Source organism: Rhinichthys klamathensis, unplaced genomic scaffold (genome assembly GCF_029890125.1).
Source record: "Rhinichthys klamathensis goyatoka isolate OS25496 unplaced genomic scaffold, OSU_Roscu_1.1 h1tg000275l_1, whole genome shotgun sequence".
In the NCBI taxonomy this organism is placed as follows: domain Eukaryota; kingdom Metazoa; phylum Chordata; class Actinopteri; order Cypriniformes; family Leuciscidae; genus Rhinichthys; species Rhinichthys klamathensis.
The window spans coordinates 1,567,054-1,581,860 of NW_026606794.1; the positions used below are offsets into that span (position 1 = coordinate 1,567,054).

Below are 14,807 nucleotides of genomic sequence, written 5' to 3' on the forward strand. Positions count from 1 at the left end.
CAGTTTTGAGATTTCAGTTTCACTAACTGTCTGTGACTTCACCAAACTAAGTAGAAGAGGAGCTCCTGACCTGGTCATGGAGAGAAAACAAACTATTTGTGTATTTTGTCATGTAACAGCTCATTCACAGGCACGTTTAGAACTCTGGCAACTTCTTCCAGATGCGCCTGTTCATTTTCATACTTAACAGAGTAAAAAGCAAAAAGGCACAAAGGCGAGTGTAACATTTACACAAATAAACAAGTCTTTTTTCTCTTGTTCTCGTTCGCAGCCCACATTCCACACACGTACATACATTCACACACACATGATGCGAACCCACAGTTGACCTCGAATCCATTTAGTAGGGATTTCGCTAAAGCAAAATAACAGAGTTTGATAGTAATCAGAGAGGTGGGCTTGCTGACAGCGGGGGCTCAGCTAATAACCAGCCTGTCTTGGACCTTATAGCCTAACTGTACAAATCACGGTTGAACCTAAAGGAAGTTAAAGGAGAGGAACGAATGGTGGTGCGACGCGGCTCTGTCTCCCTCTCTCTGCGTGAAGGAAGAAGAAAGAAGCATCTGGCTGTGAAGAAAGAACCCTGTTTTACAGGAGACATGAAAAAAGGATTAAACAGGCAGGGAGATGAAAGTGTAAGTGGGAGTTAAAGAGAATACTGAGAGAGTTCAGGACCGGGTCAGAGAGCTTGATGTGTAATACATGTACAAACACACACAGACGTTATCCAACTTTCATGCATATAGGACTAGAACAAGCTAACGAACACATGAAGGCACACACACACACACACACACAAGACTTCAAATAATCTCAGCCCGTCTTCAGCTTGCACATGTGCACGAGAAAGGCAGATCTCTCTAGTAGGATGGAGTTGTGGATTTTAATGGATTTTTGGTGAGGTTGGTTTTGAACGTGAAAGGGTCTATGTCCTTTTTCCCACAACAGTTCTCACTGTGTTCCCTTTCCACTGAAGGGTCCAACCATCTTCATAGCAGCATAGTTCTGTAAAAAAAATATAGAAATATTTAGAAATACTAAATTCTAACATGGCTATATTTACATTTATGCATTTCATTAATGTTATACAGAATAAATGAAATCTCTTAATATAATATACACTACAATTTGAGAGTTTTGGGGGACTTTTTGAATGTTTTGAAAGAAGTATCTTGTGCTCATTCTAATATGGTGCTCAAGTATAGCATTTCGTTATCAATTTCGAAAAACAGTTAAACATTAAAAAAAATTCTGAATTATTTAAATAGTTCAAAAGAGCCGCGTTTATTTGAAATAGAAATCTTTTGTTACATTATACATTTCTTTACTGTCATGTTTGATCAATGTAATGCACCTTGTTGAATAAATGTATTAATACATTTTACTGAAGTATATGACAGTACATTGAGTAATATGTTACACAGAACTGTATGAAATGTCTTCAATGTGCATGACTCAGTGTGTATGAGTGTGTCTGCAATACTGAATAACACATGCCACATTCCTGAACTACGATCAGAGACACACATCTCTGATCAAACATTTCATGATCACAGAAACCCCCATTTTCACTTTAATCCTCTTCTTTCATTGACACAATTACTACCGCACACACAGATACTTACAGGGAAGGCGTAGAGAAAGACTCCAAGGAAGAGAATAATGAAAAAGAGTATAAAGAAGCCCAGAATAAGCCACTTAAACCTCCTCCACACAATGAACCTAAAAGTCTTATATGGGGACGAGAACCAAAAGAATGAGGTCTCAGGACGCCTGGAGAGAGAAACAGACACCATATTAGCAACCTAATTTTCAATTCTATAATCCCCACCTTGAGAGGGGGACCAATAAAAAGGCTAATACTGAAAGCTGTTTTTTTTTCTTGTTGTTATTTGGTAAGAGGAATGATTGTGATGGGTGTGCTTGACTTACTGTGGCTCTTCTAGATGAGGATTCATGTTGGGCTCATCTCTACCGTGTCCGGCAGGCCTCTCATCCTGCTCCTGCTCCGAGACGATTTCCAGTGACATTTCCAACTTTCCCTGAATGACAGAGAGAGAGAGAGAGAGAGAGAGAGAGAGAGAGAGAGAGAGAGAGAGAGAGAGAGAGAGAGAGAGAGAGAGAGAGAGAGAGAGAGAGAGAGAGAGAGAGAGAGAGAGAGAGAGAGAACTGGTAGTTGGAAAATGCATACAATAATATTTGTATTACGCTATAAATAAATAATATTATATATAATAAATAAATAATATATAAATATATAATATATAATAGTGTCCCATAAGTGATGTCCGGTCTAGGAAAATTGGCATCTTCACCCTTTATTCAAATGTTATTAAAAATGAGTTAAAGGTTTTGTGAGCATGCTGCAAAGTTGTGTTTGGAGTCAATTGGTTTTTTTTGTGATAACGCACAAACATTCCAAATTGTGTGGACATCATTTTTGTTCAGGCTGTCATACAAAATTATGAACACATGAAATTGAGCGTAGCAGTCAGTGTATGCTTTTTCCTGTGAGCTTTTTGCTTTTCAATGGGTTTTTCTTTTCTTTTTGCACAGTAAAATAAAACCTTTAACTGTAGTTTGCCTTTTTTTTGCCAAATAATTTTGTCACACAGATACCTTAACCAAGTTTAATGTTTCATTCTTCCCTAATATATATATATATATATATATATATATATATATATATATATATATATACATTCATATATATATATATATATATTCATATATATATAAAAATAAATATTAAGAAAATATTTTATAAATAAAAAAAAATATATATATATTTTTTATAACATATTTTCTTAATATTTTGATGGATTAATTGAACTTGTAGGTTCATTAAAAACAAATATCCCTTCTGGATATCACCTTTAACCTCTATTGTATTTACAAGAAAATTACTTTAGTATTTATACTTTTAATCAGTGCATTACAGTCTGATTTAATTATTCTTCCAGGTGTAGTGTACGTTGTATTGTGTCAAAAATACAACAACTGCATAAATAGATATGAGAGGGTTGAATTGATATGATACTAGTCATTTTCTTTTTGGTATGTGACATAAAATTTCTCAACACAATAATAACCCTGCTTTGTGTGTAACTCTTACAGCGAGTATCTTCTCGTTTTCTCTGTCACACACACAAGGCCACCAGCCTTTCATTGTCTTCTGCTCAAACAAAGACACCAGTCTGTCCTGGGACTGAGAGAGCATCTCAAGGCCACACTTCTCTGGAGACTTTGCTGGACTCAGCATATGGTTCAGGTCCATCTCCAAAGAGCCTTAGAAAGAGGGAGAGAAGAAATTAACCACCACAATCCTAAAGTTCAATGATACACTACAGCAGTTGACTTCACAATAAATATAAGCAAAGAGAATGTCTGTGAATTTAACACAAGAGGAACATATGAAAATGTATGTTATCTATGTAAAAGAACAGAACAGAACCAAAAGTTAGCAAGCATTTGGATATTTTTCCCAATCATTTCAAATAATATCAGTCAGAAAAACTGTTTGTCCTTCAGACTTTGCTGCTGGCAGTCTGTCTGTAATTTTCTTTGAGGTTTTCACATTGTGGTTAGATGCTAATTATTTTACAAATGTACATAGATCAGTGTATTTTATAGAGGTTTCTAAAGAGTCAGGTCATAACTTATTTCTCTTCTAGTTGTGCTGACATGTTGGAAATTAGGTTCAGCTGATAATAATAACATTAGCAGCAAAGATGTTATAGAGGACTCGTGTGGTCTGAATGATGTATTTGCGTTAAGGTTGTTAAGTACATTTATGCTGACGGTCACGCTTCACAGTAATGTGGTGGGTAACCTCTCACAGGTTAAGGAGGTTCAGGTTTTGGTAACCATCTCCCTATGCACTCATGTGCATATACACAGACATATAGGTTAATGACAATAAACCACACACAGGGTCCTATCAGTGTGGTCCAGTCCCACAAAAAGTTTTTCATCTGTCATGTCAAGGCTGAAAAATATGCTTGAAAAACAGCTTTGTGGTGCTGTACAAGGTTAACACGACTGAATTTGCTGAGGGTGGCAAAGCTGAGGGAGGGAGTTGAGGAGAGATCTGGCACAAGGGACGACTATTAGGTTTTGGTCTTACCAAGGAAATCGTCAAAGGAGAACTTGTCATTGTCCCAGATCTGGATAGTAATTTTAGGAGGAAGTTTTGTTTCAACTTTATCCAGACTCCAAAAATGCTCCTGCAGAAAAAGAAACATGGTGAGATTCACAGAAGTACAATCAGAGCTACTTGCTAATTTATCATTTTACTGGTGTAAGTGTAACCGTTCATTTCATTGTGTGTTACTGTAACCATGAAGTGTAAATTATTTTCTGTTGTAATCAACATTATGTAGCAAATGCTGTCTAGAAGCCTAACTTGTATTGAACCTGAAATGTTCCTTTAGCAACCTGGAGAGACCAATATTAAAATTTTGGCTGATAACGTTGAGCCAATAATTGTTTTCATAATATATAAATTATTATCCTGATTATATACTATGTATATATATATATATACACTACCGTTCAAAATTTTGGGGTCAGTGAGAATTTTATTTTTATTTTTTGTAGGAAAGAAATCAATACTTTTATTTATCAAGTGTCATGAATTGCGTGAAAGCAAAGGCGGTAGTCGGATCTAAATGCAGCAGCAGACTTTAATAATTCAGACTTGGGTAAACTCAGAACAGACAAGACACTCGTGGTACGTAAATACATTCATTCAATAACTGACAAAGACAGGGCAGAAACACAGGGCTTAAATAATCAGAGACACACGAGCTAGATAGGATAACAAGGGGGCGTGGTAAATGGGAAACACCTGGGAAAACTAATGACAAGACAGGGAACCACTAAACATGACAGGACACAAGACCCACATTATGACATAACCCCCCCCCCCCCCCCCCTAAGGGCGGCTCCTGACGCCCAAAAAAAAAAAAAAAAAAAAAAAAGTTCAGGAGGGCGGTGAAGCACAGGCGGTCTTGGGGGAGGGATGGAGGGCCAGGCCCGTGCAGGGGAACGGGACCAGGAGGTAGCCAAGGCGGGCCTGGGCCGCAGGGCGTGGGCAGAGCAGGACGAGGCGAAGGCCAGGGCGGAGCAGGACGAGGCGAAGGCCAGGGCGGAGCAGGACGAGGCGAAGGCCAGGGTGGTGAAGCCCCTGCAGACGACCATGGCGGCACAGCCTTCATGGTCTCTTCACCGGACCCTTGGCCCCCCCCCAAAAAATACTTGGGAAAACCTAGGGGGACAACCTCCGGGCTGGCAACGGGCTCTGGGACAGTCTCATGGAGCTTCATAGACATTGGCCGAGCGAGGCGCAGAGGCGGAGCCGGCAGGGCGAGGCGTCTGGGAACCAAACGAGTCCTCCTTCTCCTCCTGCGACGGCGAGTCACTGGGCTTGATACTCTCACTTGGCTAGATTCACTCACTTGGTTAGATTCGGCACTTGACTGACTTGACTGACTTGACTCGGGACTTGACTCACTTGACTCGGGACTTGACTCACTTGACTCGGGACTTGACTCACTTGACTCGGGACTTGACTCACTTGACTCACTTGACTCGGGACTTGACTCACTTGACTCGGGACTTGACTCACTTGACTCACTTGACTCGGGACTTGACTCGGGACTTGACTTACTTGACTCGGGTTCGTCGAGGCAGAAGCGACGTGCAGGTTCGGCTGAGCGGGCGAGAAGCGCGGGTTTGCGGAGCGCGGTCTCGGCAAGGCTGGGGTGAAGCGCGGGTTCAACATGGTGGGACCCTGGAATGATGGTCTTCCTGGCAGCACGCGCAGACCTCATAGGAGGATCAGCCACGCTGGAGATCGGTCCCGTACGGCCATAGACCGATCCGGTGGCTGGCTTGATTGCTGGCAAGACGTGGAGCGTGGTCTGAGGGGATACTGCAGGTTCAGGGTGCTTCTCCTCCTCGCCCACGGTAAACGAAGAGCCGCTCCACAACAGGGCCAGGTCGATATACCACTCTAAAGACCCGTGCGGATCAGGTTCGGGCATCTGAGACCGGAGTGGTTCCGATAATCCCCCGCGGAAGAAGATTTTCAAGCCCTGGGTGCTCATTTGCGCGAGATGCGCCAGTTCAATGAAGACATTTATAATGTTACAAAAGTCTTTTGAACTTCCTATTCATCAAAGAATCCTAAAAAAAAAACTTTACAACTGACAGACCAACAACTGTTTCAACATTGATAATAATAATAAATGTTTCTTGAGCATCAAATCCTCATATTATACTGATTTGTGAAGGATCATTTGACACTGAAGACACTGACACTGGTGATGCTGAAAATTCAGCTTTGATCACAGGAATAAATTACACTTTACTATATATTCACACAGAAAACAGCTGATTTACACTGGAATAATATTTAATACTATAACTGATTTTTGTTGTATTTTTAATCAAATAAGCGCAGCCATGGTTAGCAGAAGAGAATTCTTTTAAAAGTATTTAAAATCGTACCGACCCCAAACTTTTGAACTGTAGTGTATATATATATATATATATATATATACACATACAACCTGGACTAGGAGCTAGAGACCAATATTAACATTTTGGCTGATAACGTTGAGCCAATAATTTGTGTTTATGTTAATATATAAATTATTATCCTGATTATATATATATATATATATATATATATATATATATATATATATATATATATATATATATATATATATATACTGTATATATGATAGATACTGAAATTCTATAATATTTTATCATTTTTATTTTATTATTGCTCGACACAAATTTCACGATTTCAATTCAATTCTTGTGATTTGAATCTGATCTTGATTCAATTATCGATTAATTTGGATAAATATTAGGTACAGATACATGTTCATTTTTCACAAGAAAAAATATATCTCACCTACTGATGTAAACGTACAGAGAGCTGTCAGCTGGTATTATTATTAAAGGTTAAAAATAACAACTCAAACTAAATAGGCCTATAAAATACGTTTTTTATTATAATAATGGTATAATATTTTAACGATATAGGCTATATGTAAAAATATAATAAATATGTAATATAGTAGCCTACACATATTTAGCAAAATACTCCTCTCTGTAGCTAATTTTTCTAGCCAACTAACTTGCTATATATGGTCATTAAATGGCTTTCCTGAGGTAAATGTAACGTTCTCCAGCTGTTTTATTGACCTCTTTCCACGGTTGAAAAACAAGTAAGTAAATTACGGTAAGTTGTACTGTATCTTTCAACATTCCTATTGTTCATTCGTGTTTATTGGCTAATTAGTAGTAAAGAAGAAAAGTGATATCGGTTCACCTGCCGCTTGAACTGAGGCGCTACAACGATCTGTCACGTCACATTTACAAGCGTCAAAACGGTATTTATTGTTTGAATTTCGTAATAAAATGGACAGAATCTGAGTTCTGAGAATTTGTTTCATATCAAAAGTCAAGTCAAGTCAAGTCATCCTCATTTATATCGCGCTTTTAACAATGTAGATTGTAGAGATAAACATAATTTAAGGTAACAGAGATTGGTTTGGTTTTATAGCGGTTCTTGAATAATGTTATTTTCCAGCTAAAGTTAGTTTTGATTGATTCACTTCCGTCGAAATGATCATTTGTTATTAAATTAGGGGCCGCTAAGACGACACCGTTCTCTCTAAACTTTAAACGCGAACCTGTGATAAACGCTGATGGCGTTCACATGCGCATTAAGAATTGATTCTATAGTTATGTGCGTTTGAATATATGTGTGCAGGTTTGTAATTCCCTACAAACCATGCCTAAACAAACTACTTGTCTTGCCTATACATTTTGATACAGAATTTTATTTTATCACTTCGGGGTAGGTACGCAAACCGAAATTTCCAAAAGTAACCAGCTCTGTCTTGTCTGTCGGTGTCAGTGTCCTCTTTGCTCCGCGATTTTTCTCTGTGTGAGAAAATGGATGTGTGGCGTGAGAGCGTGTGAAAAGTGTCAATTGCGCGAGTCTCACGTTGAATGCGTGACAGTTGGCAGCCCTGGTGATACCAATCAATTACAGCATCAGTAATATTGACAGATAACTGTGGAAGCTTGTTTCCGTCACGGAATAAAACTTTAAAAGATAATTGCAACTTTTTCTCTCTCAATAACTTTTTTCTCAGATATAAACTCGCAATTGCGAGTTATAAAATCATAATTGCGAGATATGAACTAAAAAATGCCTCACTTGTGAGATAAGACCCAACAAGTTACCAGCCCTAGAAATGAGCTACACCACCTCTAGGAGAAACAGAGAAGCAGAAATAAACTGACAGACCAAGACAACGACTGAGAAAGACAGAGCGAGGAAATGATGGCGTGAATGTGCGAAGCAGAATTAGAAAGAGGGTGAGAGACAGAGAGAGAGTGAGAGCCACCGAGAGCGACAGAAACGTCCCAGTCAGAAAACAGTGTTAGCGACTCCCACTACAGCCCTGATTCTGCACCCCACCGCCAGACAGGATTCCATCTGCGTGACAGCATTCCTACTGTACTGTACCCGTGATGGATGTGTGGACAAACACATGGAGGATAATGAACTCCCGCTTCACAGAGCTGAACTGCTGCCGTTCATCGGTAAATAGGCCCCGTCGGTTTGCACATCCAGCCTGACAACCGCATACAACTCCATCAAAACAAACACTGCAAATAAGGAATCACTTCCAATTATCACTGAGAGCCGTGTTTCATGCAAGAGAATCCGTTTCACCATGTATCGGTTCATTGTGTGTTGCTTCCAACAAAGCTCAGCCAAAGCGGATCTATCGTTTGACAGCTGTTGCGGGCCGCCCTCAGTTTAATGGGTGGAACCGCTATCTTCAATCTTACTATAACTGATCTCTTGCCTGCCAAAACCTCACTTTAAGTGCCTTGTCCATCACAGCTGTTTTCCCTGAGCTGGCTTGGCTGAAGTCTGGACTGTCTTGCTGTTACAAGATTTCCATGTACCATGTTTGGTAAGTGGAAGCGTGCCAGATGCAGCCAGCAACATATCTGGGTTTGAAACATTGCATTAAACACCTGCCAACTGCAGTGATATCCTTCAAAATGTGGGCGTTAGACAAAACCTCTGCAAATCACGCAGGGTGACCTGCGGATCACCTATTCAGATTCAATCAAGGCAGAAGATTTTTGGATATAAATGCTGACAGGGTTTGAGTTTCCCTTTCATTTCTTTCTCACTTGTTCTTTGTTTCCACTAAGCCTAGGTCACACCTCACCTTCTTATCAATGGTGCAGAGCTGTTCTGCAGGTAAATAGTGGAAGGGGTAGAGGAACCGCCAATTAAAGTTGCCTTCACCTCCCAGCGATCGATAGTGCACGTCTGTTTTCTGCTTGTTCTCTTCGTGGCCGTGCATCCAGCTAGGATTGAAAAAATAACATTCGCAATTACCCGACACATCATTTCCAACACATTAGAAGACAATGCAGCTTAGCTGTAATTGACCTACAGCTAGGGTCTATGGTTGCCTTGCAACTGTGTGTTTGTAGCTACTGATCGATAATTTTTGCATGCCGTTGTTACTATTGGTCACAGTGGCAACAGACAAGCAACAGGCCCATGACATGGGAAACAATAACAACTTAATCTAACCAGAGCTCATATACACAAACCCAACAACCCATTTATGACACCCAGATGTACCCTTTCACATAAATGTCACTCATCTTCTCCCCAGTAACACTGACATCATCCAAGATAACATCTCTTGTGTTCCATATAATACAGCGCAGGAAGAACCTATGGGAGCAGAAAACATTGACATGGTATGCTTCTGGATGTGTTTCGAGACAAAATCATAGATATTAAACAAAAGCGATGCGTTTACTTTTTAGCTTTGCGTGGTGTGATGTTAAATGGAGGTCCTGGTGGACCTAAAGATTTAGGGAACAGGTCCACCCACATCTGTAACCGCCCCTGTGTGTTGGAAAATAAAAAAACTCCTTGAAGACTGACAGGGCAACTCGTAAAAAACAAGAAAAATAAAAATGAAAATAAAATAGTAATTACATCAATATAAAATAAAAATATAAAAATATGTTGTAATATAATATTTTTTTTGTAATAAGAATACTGTTACCTGTTCTATATCTGGCTGCAGGGGACTGTAGAGCGGTCGAGTCTCTACATGTTCAGGCACCAGACCCTGCCTTCTCAACACCAACAGAGCTAGACGCTCCAACACTGGTCCCAGGTTAGGGTTTAGAGGTTTCCCTTCATCTGAGGGCCAAATGGAGTCAACCATAAGGTCATTGTAGATTATATTCACAATGACGCAGAAGGTCCAAAAATTATTTTTTTACTTAAGATTGTTTAAGTTATAAGGAAGATTCAACATAATGTTATTTTCCATTAAAACCATGAAATGGAACCACTATTTAACCTCTGATTTGATATGAAGAACATTTGGGCATTGGGTTTTATGAAGTCATAACCGAGAGCAGAAAAGAGCCAACATTCATGAAGCATTCCACTTAAATAGTCGGAAATGTTTATCTTTCCCCTTTTCTCAGATGATGCGTTGATTTCATTGCTGTTGATCTAAGAAGAGAGTTTACCCTTTCAAAAAGCAAAAAGAGAGAGCGAGAGAAGAAAAAAAATAAACGTCCACTGTTGAGTTTATGGTTTGAAACCCTGTGTCATGTCCCTGAGGGAAACATGGTCGGAGTGTGGAGAAAAGAGGGAAAAGACTGAAGTGGAGGAAGATCATTTCTGCCATGAAGTTGGATGCCCGAAACGGCCACCTGATAATTGCTTTGACGCGCGGGTTGCCGCAGTTACGTGGGCCAAACAAAAAGATGTAGTATTCCTTCGCGGCGAGACACGGGAGCAGGAGGCTGAGAAGCCCGCCACAGTGTTGACCTTGGCTGAACATGCTTATATGCTAGTTCCCCATAAATCTGAAGCCGGCCTCATCCCAAAGCATCATGGAAGGGAAAATGGCTGGAGAGCTTGGCTTTCTGTAGGCCCTGTGTGACATCTGACTGGTAGAAAGACGGCCATTGGGACTTTAAGGGCTTAGAGGTCAAACCAGAAGTGTTGGGAGGATCTGATCAACATAATACACACCTAATGGTGAACTAGCATTAGCTAGCATTGTCATCCCAGGGGCACACTTTAAAACAGGAGGGGACGTCAGGTTGCTGTGGCAAGGAGTGATATATTTGCTGTGAATGAATGACTATGTCAGAGGTGCTGTATGTTTACACAGGTCCTTCGTCTTTACAATATCGCACTTGTTTTTCTTCACACAGAGGAACAACTCATTCTTTCCGCTCATAGCGCCCGAGCAAGAACAGCCAAGCGGCCTCCCCGACAGCTCTGTGATCCCACACACACAGATATGATGTATGGCACAAGCCGAGACATATATCGTTATTCTTTTTCTGTCAGTGTTTTCACAGAACCGCAGCCGATCTCGTGCTCGGCTCACTTTTTTTAATGACGGAAGATGTGATGGAGTCAGGCTGCTGCTTTGATTAGCTCTTACTCGTGACTAATGCTTTCAGCAGCTCCAAAGAAAAGACTTCCACTTTCTTTTTTCGCCGTCCAGCCGGCGGGTTTGATAGGTTGTGATGCCCATGTTTATTCGTACGTACGCGTTCATGTGCAATTCTCCAAGAAGCCGCTCTTTGGTAATGACAATCTTATAATTAACGATCAAATATCATGAACGTTAAATTCACTGGTAGGAAACTAGGTCTACTTGGAGTGTGTGTTTAGGACACTGACCAAGGTCTGCGATGGTGTACTCCTGTCCTCTGAAATAGACTCTATCCTGCTTGTAGACGGGCAGTTTGTAGTTTCGCCTCTCGCACAGACGATGAAGTAACTGGGATGGTTTTAGCTGATCTCGCCACTGGTTAACTCCCGACCTAAAGTGTGGACAGAAATATAAAGAGTTCATTTATGATGCAAAACCAAGGGTGTATCTGAGCAGAATGTGTTATCACAGTTGTTGTGACAGCCAACAGTTACTCAAAAACTTTATTGTTTTTATTTTTATTTTTTACATTTAGGAGATGATTACTCTAAAAAGGTAGACAGCTTGAGGAAACTGGTTTCAACTTGTTTAGCTGATTTTCCAGCATAACAGACTAGTCTTAACAGCTTGACCAGGCTAGAAGACCAGCTAACCATCTTAGACTGGTTTAAGCAGTTTTTCCAGCAGAGTCAGAGAAGATGGAAGTCAGTATCAGAATATGACTGAATCTAATGGGATTCAAAGGTCAAAGGCTAGGTCATGGCTCCAACATGGCTTAAACATTAACTACCTGTTCTTTACAGTTTTCATAATGACTACTAATAACTGTGAGGTGAAAGGAAATAGGATGAGAGACAGAGGCATTTCTTACAGACAGTAGGACTGTGGCAGCCCGCAGCGAGCGCCATGGCGCGACAAGAAGCGATTCTCCAAATCAATGACGGTCTCTCCGATTTTCTCATCTTTAGTGACCATGTCATAATCATACAGCATGATCTTTAGGTCCTTCTCAAGAGGCAGAGAACACGTCAGCTCAAACATCCTAAATGAGAAGCAAAATACACACATTTCAATCTTTGAATAATTCCTTTTTTTAGAAATTATTTTGCTTAAAAGTTCTCCAAGGTAATCATCCACATGCTCCGTATTCTGTCTCTGTATCATTTATCCACTAGATCACTTTCCTTCTTGCACGTATCCGACATCAAGACTCTTAAAATTAGAGGGGTCATCATTATTATGAGTGTGGCGACCCCTACTGGTATAATCAATCCTTGCCATGACGTGTTTCTATATGTGTGTGTGAGAATCTGTTCAAAGAGACAGAAAGAAAGAGAGAGAAAAAAGAGAGATACTCACTTTCCAAAGACGGGGTCCAAAGTACAGGGTATGTAATTGTCATGGTCATCGACTGATTTCTTGCCAAGTGTGATCTTAACATAGGGGTCACACTAAGAAAGAACAAGAAGTGCTTGTTAGTATGTGTTAACATAGCCACACACTCACACATATATACTATAAGCAACAATATCCAAAACAGCACGCCCTCTTTTTGTACTTAAAACAGCCGCTCTTTGCTCTCGCGGTGGAAAAAAGCATCAAATCTCTGTGATCAGTGTGTTTCATAGGCAGCGAGTACATGTGTGAAATGTTCCATATCATAACTCCTGGCCTGAGTAGGTGATGAAAGGACGTCATCTTAGCATATTCGCAACTAATGAAAGGAAAGCCCATCTGACGCAGGGCCAGCGGTGGTGGCGTGTTGGCCAGGTCTCGGGCAGCGATTGAGAGTTTATGGTTGTGGGTAAAAGGGTGGCTCCATGTTTTCATAAAGCAATTTCTCTGCTCTCTTATGACTCTGGCACTGCAGAGGCTTCGCAAAGGGCTCGTCTGGCTGACCAAAAAAAACTACAAAGATTTGTGAATGCATCTACTGAAAATACAAGGGCTGTTGTAACAAACTCTCCCAACCCTAATCCGTATACAAGGACACTGAAAAGCAAACGGCTAGTTAGCATGTTCCTTTCCTTTTTCATGTATTTTGGTTGTGTCGTACCTACCTTGCCATTGGCATCTTTGGGCTGTAAGCCATAGGCCTGGATGATGTAGATGCGTACCAGGCACTCCTCTATTCCGTTCGGGGGGAGCTTGGAGAACCGGCGTAGGGGTACAGACATCGAGGGATCGTCAGGCAATGGATAGATCTTAAATGAACCCTGAAGGAGGACGGGACAGGAGTCAGTGTAACTCATGGTGCAATTTAGTTTTACTTTTTTCTGGAGACCTGCTGTCTGGGGCCTCCAGACAGACCTCAAATTACACTTTAATCCCTCAAATTTAGTTCCCTCAAATCCTACTAGAACTAAACCAGTTGTAATCCAAATAAACCACGAAAAGCATCTACACTCTTCAAATTAGAGGTTCCCATTAGAATCAAAATGGGTTTTAAAGTCATATGCCAGATGCCATAGGAGAGTATTTTTAAAGGTGCACCAAAAAATGAAAATCATTTAATAAAAATAAATCATTTACAAAACCAAACGTTTCTACCCCATATTATTGTCATTCTTTTTGTTGGCTCTTGCATGTCATATGACTGATCGCAACACAGATTTCAACAGGATTGAAAAAAAATGAGATTTGAGAGTAACAGCCAAAGGGATGATTATAAGTGAACAATGACTTTTACTTGTTTGGTTTTGACACAAAAATATTGCAAGCTATCTTCAGAAGACTTTTTTTGTATAGTATATAACTTGTGTTGCTATATAAGTTATATGGACTACTTTTATGGGAATTATTTTTGTTGCCAGTATAAGTGATATCTATTTTTGTTGTATGGGGAAAAGGGTGTAATATGTGTTGTATTGTTAACTAAAACTTTTCATTCATTGAAATGGAGCTTAAATAAAATATAAATATTAAATGAAAATAAAAACTGAAAATATAAAAATAAAAGCAAATAACAATTAATATATATATATATATATATATATACACATATATATATATATAAACTTTACTTACTATAGTAGTATATAAATATTACCAAAACAACACTAGTCTGAAATTATATAACCAATAATTATATTACCAATTGTTGACAAAATTTTAATTTTTGTGTGAATGTTTTTTTATCAAATGTTAAATAAAAAATATGTAACATTTTTTAAGTTCCAAAAAAAAAAAAAAAATTATTCTTCAGTTCTTCAGATACTATCAATGTATTAGTGCTTTAAAGAACCCAGAAACAAGTACAAT

The 14,807-nt window shown here is 39.6% G+C and overlaps 1 protein-coding gene across 12 annotated transcripts in view; it reads right to left on the bottom strand.

Annotated features, from left to right (window-relative positions):
• Positions 1–324: 324 nt before the first annotated feature.
• dysf (dysferlin, limb girdle muscular dystrophy 2B (autosomal recessive)) overlaps positions 325–14,807 on the bottom strand; it is a 113,821-nt gene continuing 99,338 nt past the window's right edge. For 11 of the 12 annotated variants that reach the window (XM_056268632.1, XM_056268629.1, XM_056268624.1 and 8 more), the window contains 13 exons: positions 13,607–13,762; positions 12,906–12,997; positions 12,418–12,588; positions 11,795–11,937; positions 10,143–10,282; positions 9,891–9,979; positions 9,707–9,802; positions 9,282–9,423; positions 4,127–4,226; positions 3,116–3,288; positions 1,933–2,042; positions 1,626–1,773; positions 325–1,005 (listed from right to left, as the gene is read on the bottom strand). In XM_056268632.1, coding sequence (XP_056124607.1) covers positions 952–1,005; positions 1,626–1,773; positions 1,933–2,042; positions 3,116–3,288; positions 4,127–4,226; positions 9,282–9,423; positions 9,707–9,802; positions 9,891–9,979; positions 10,143–10,282; positions 11,795–11,937; positions 12,418–12,588; positions 12,906–12,997; positions 13,607–13,762 — 1,614 coding nt within the window. In that variant the 3' untranslated portion in view covers positions 325–951. Of the gene's footprint in view, positions 1,006–1,625; positions 1,774–1,932; positions 2,043–3,115; positions 3,289–4,126; positions 4,227–9,281; positions 9,424–9,706; positions 9,803–9,890; positions 9,980–10,142; positions 10,283–11,794; positions 11,938–12,417; positions 12,589–12,905; positions 13,437–13,606; positions 13,763–14,807 lie in introns of those variants that run through there. The other variant, XM_056268631.1, reaches the window with a different exon arrangement.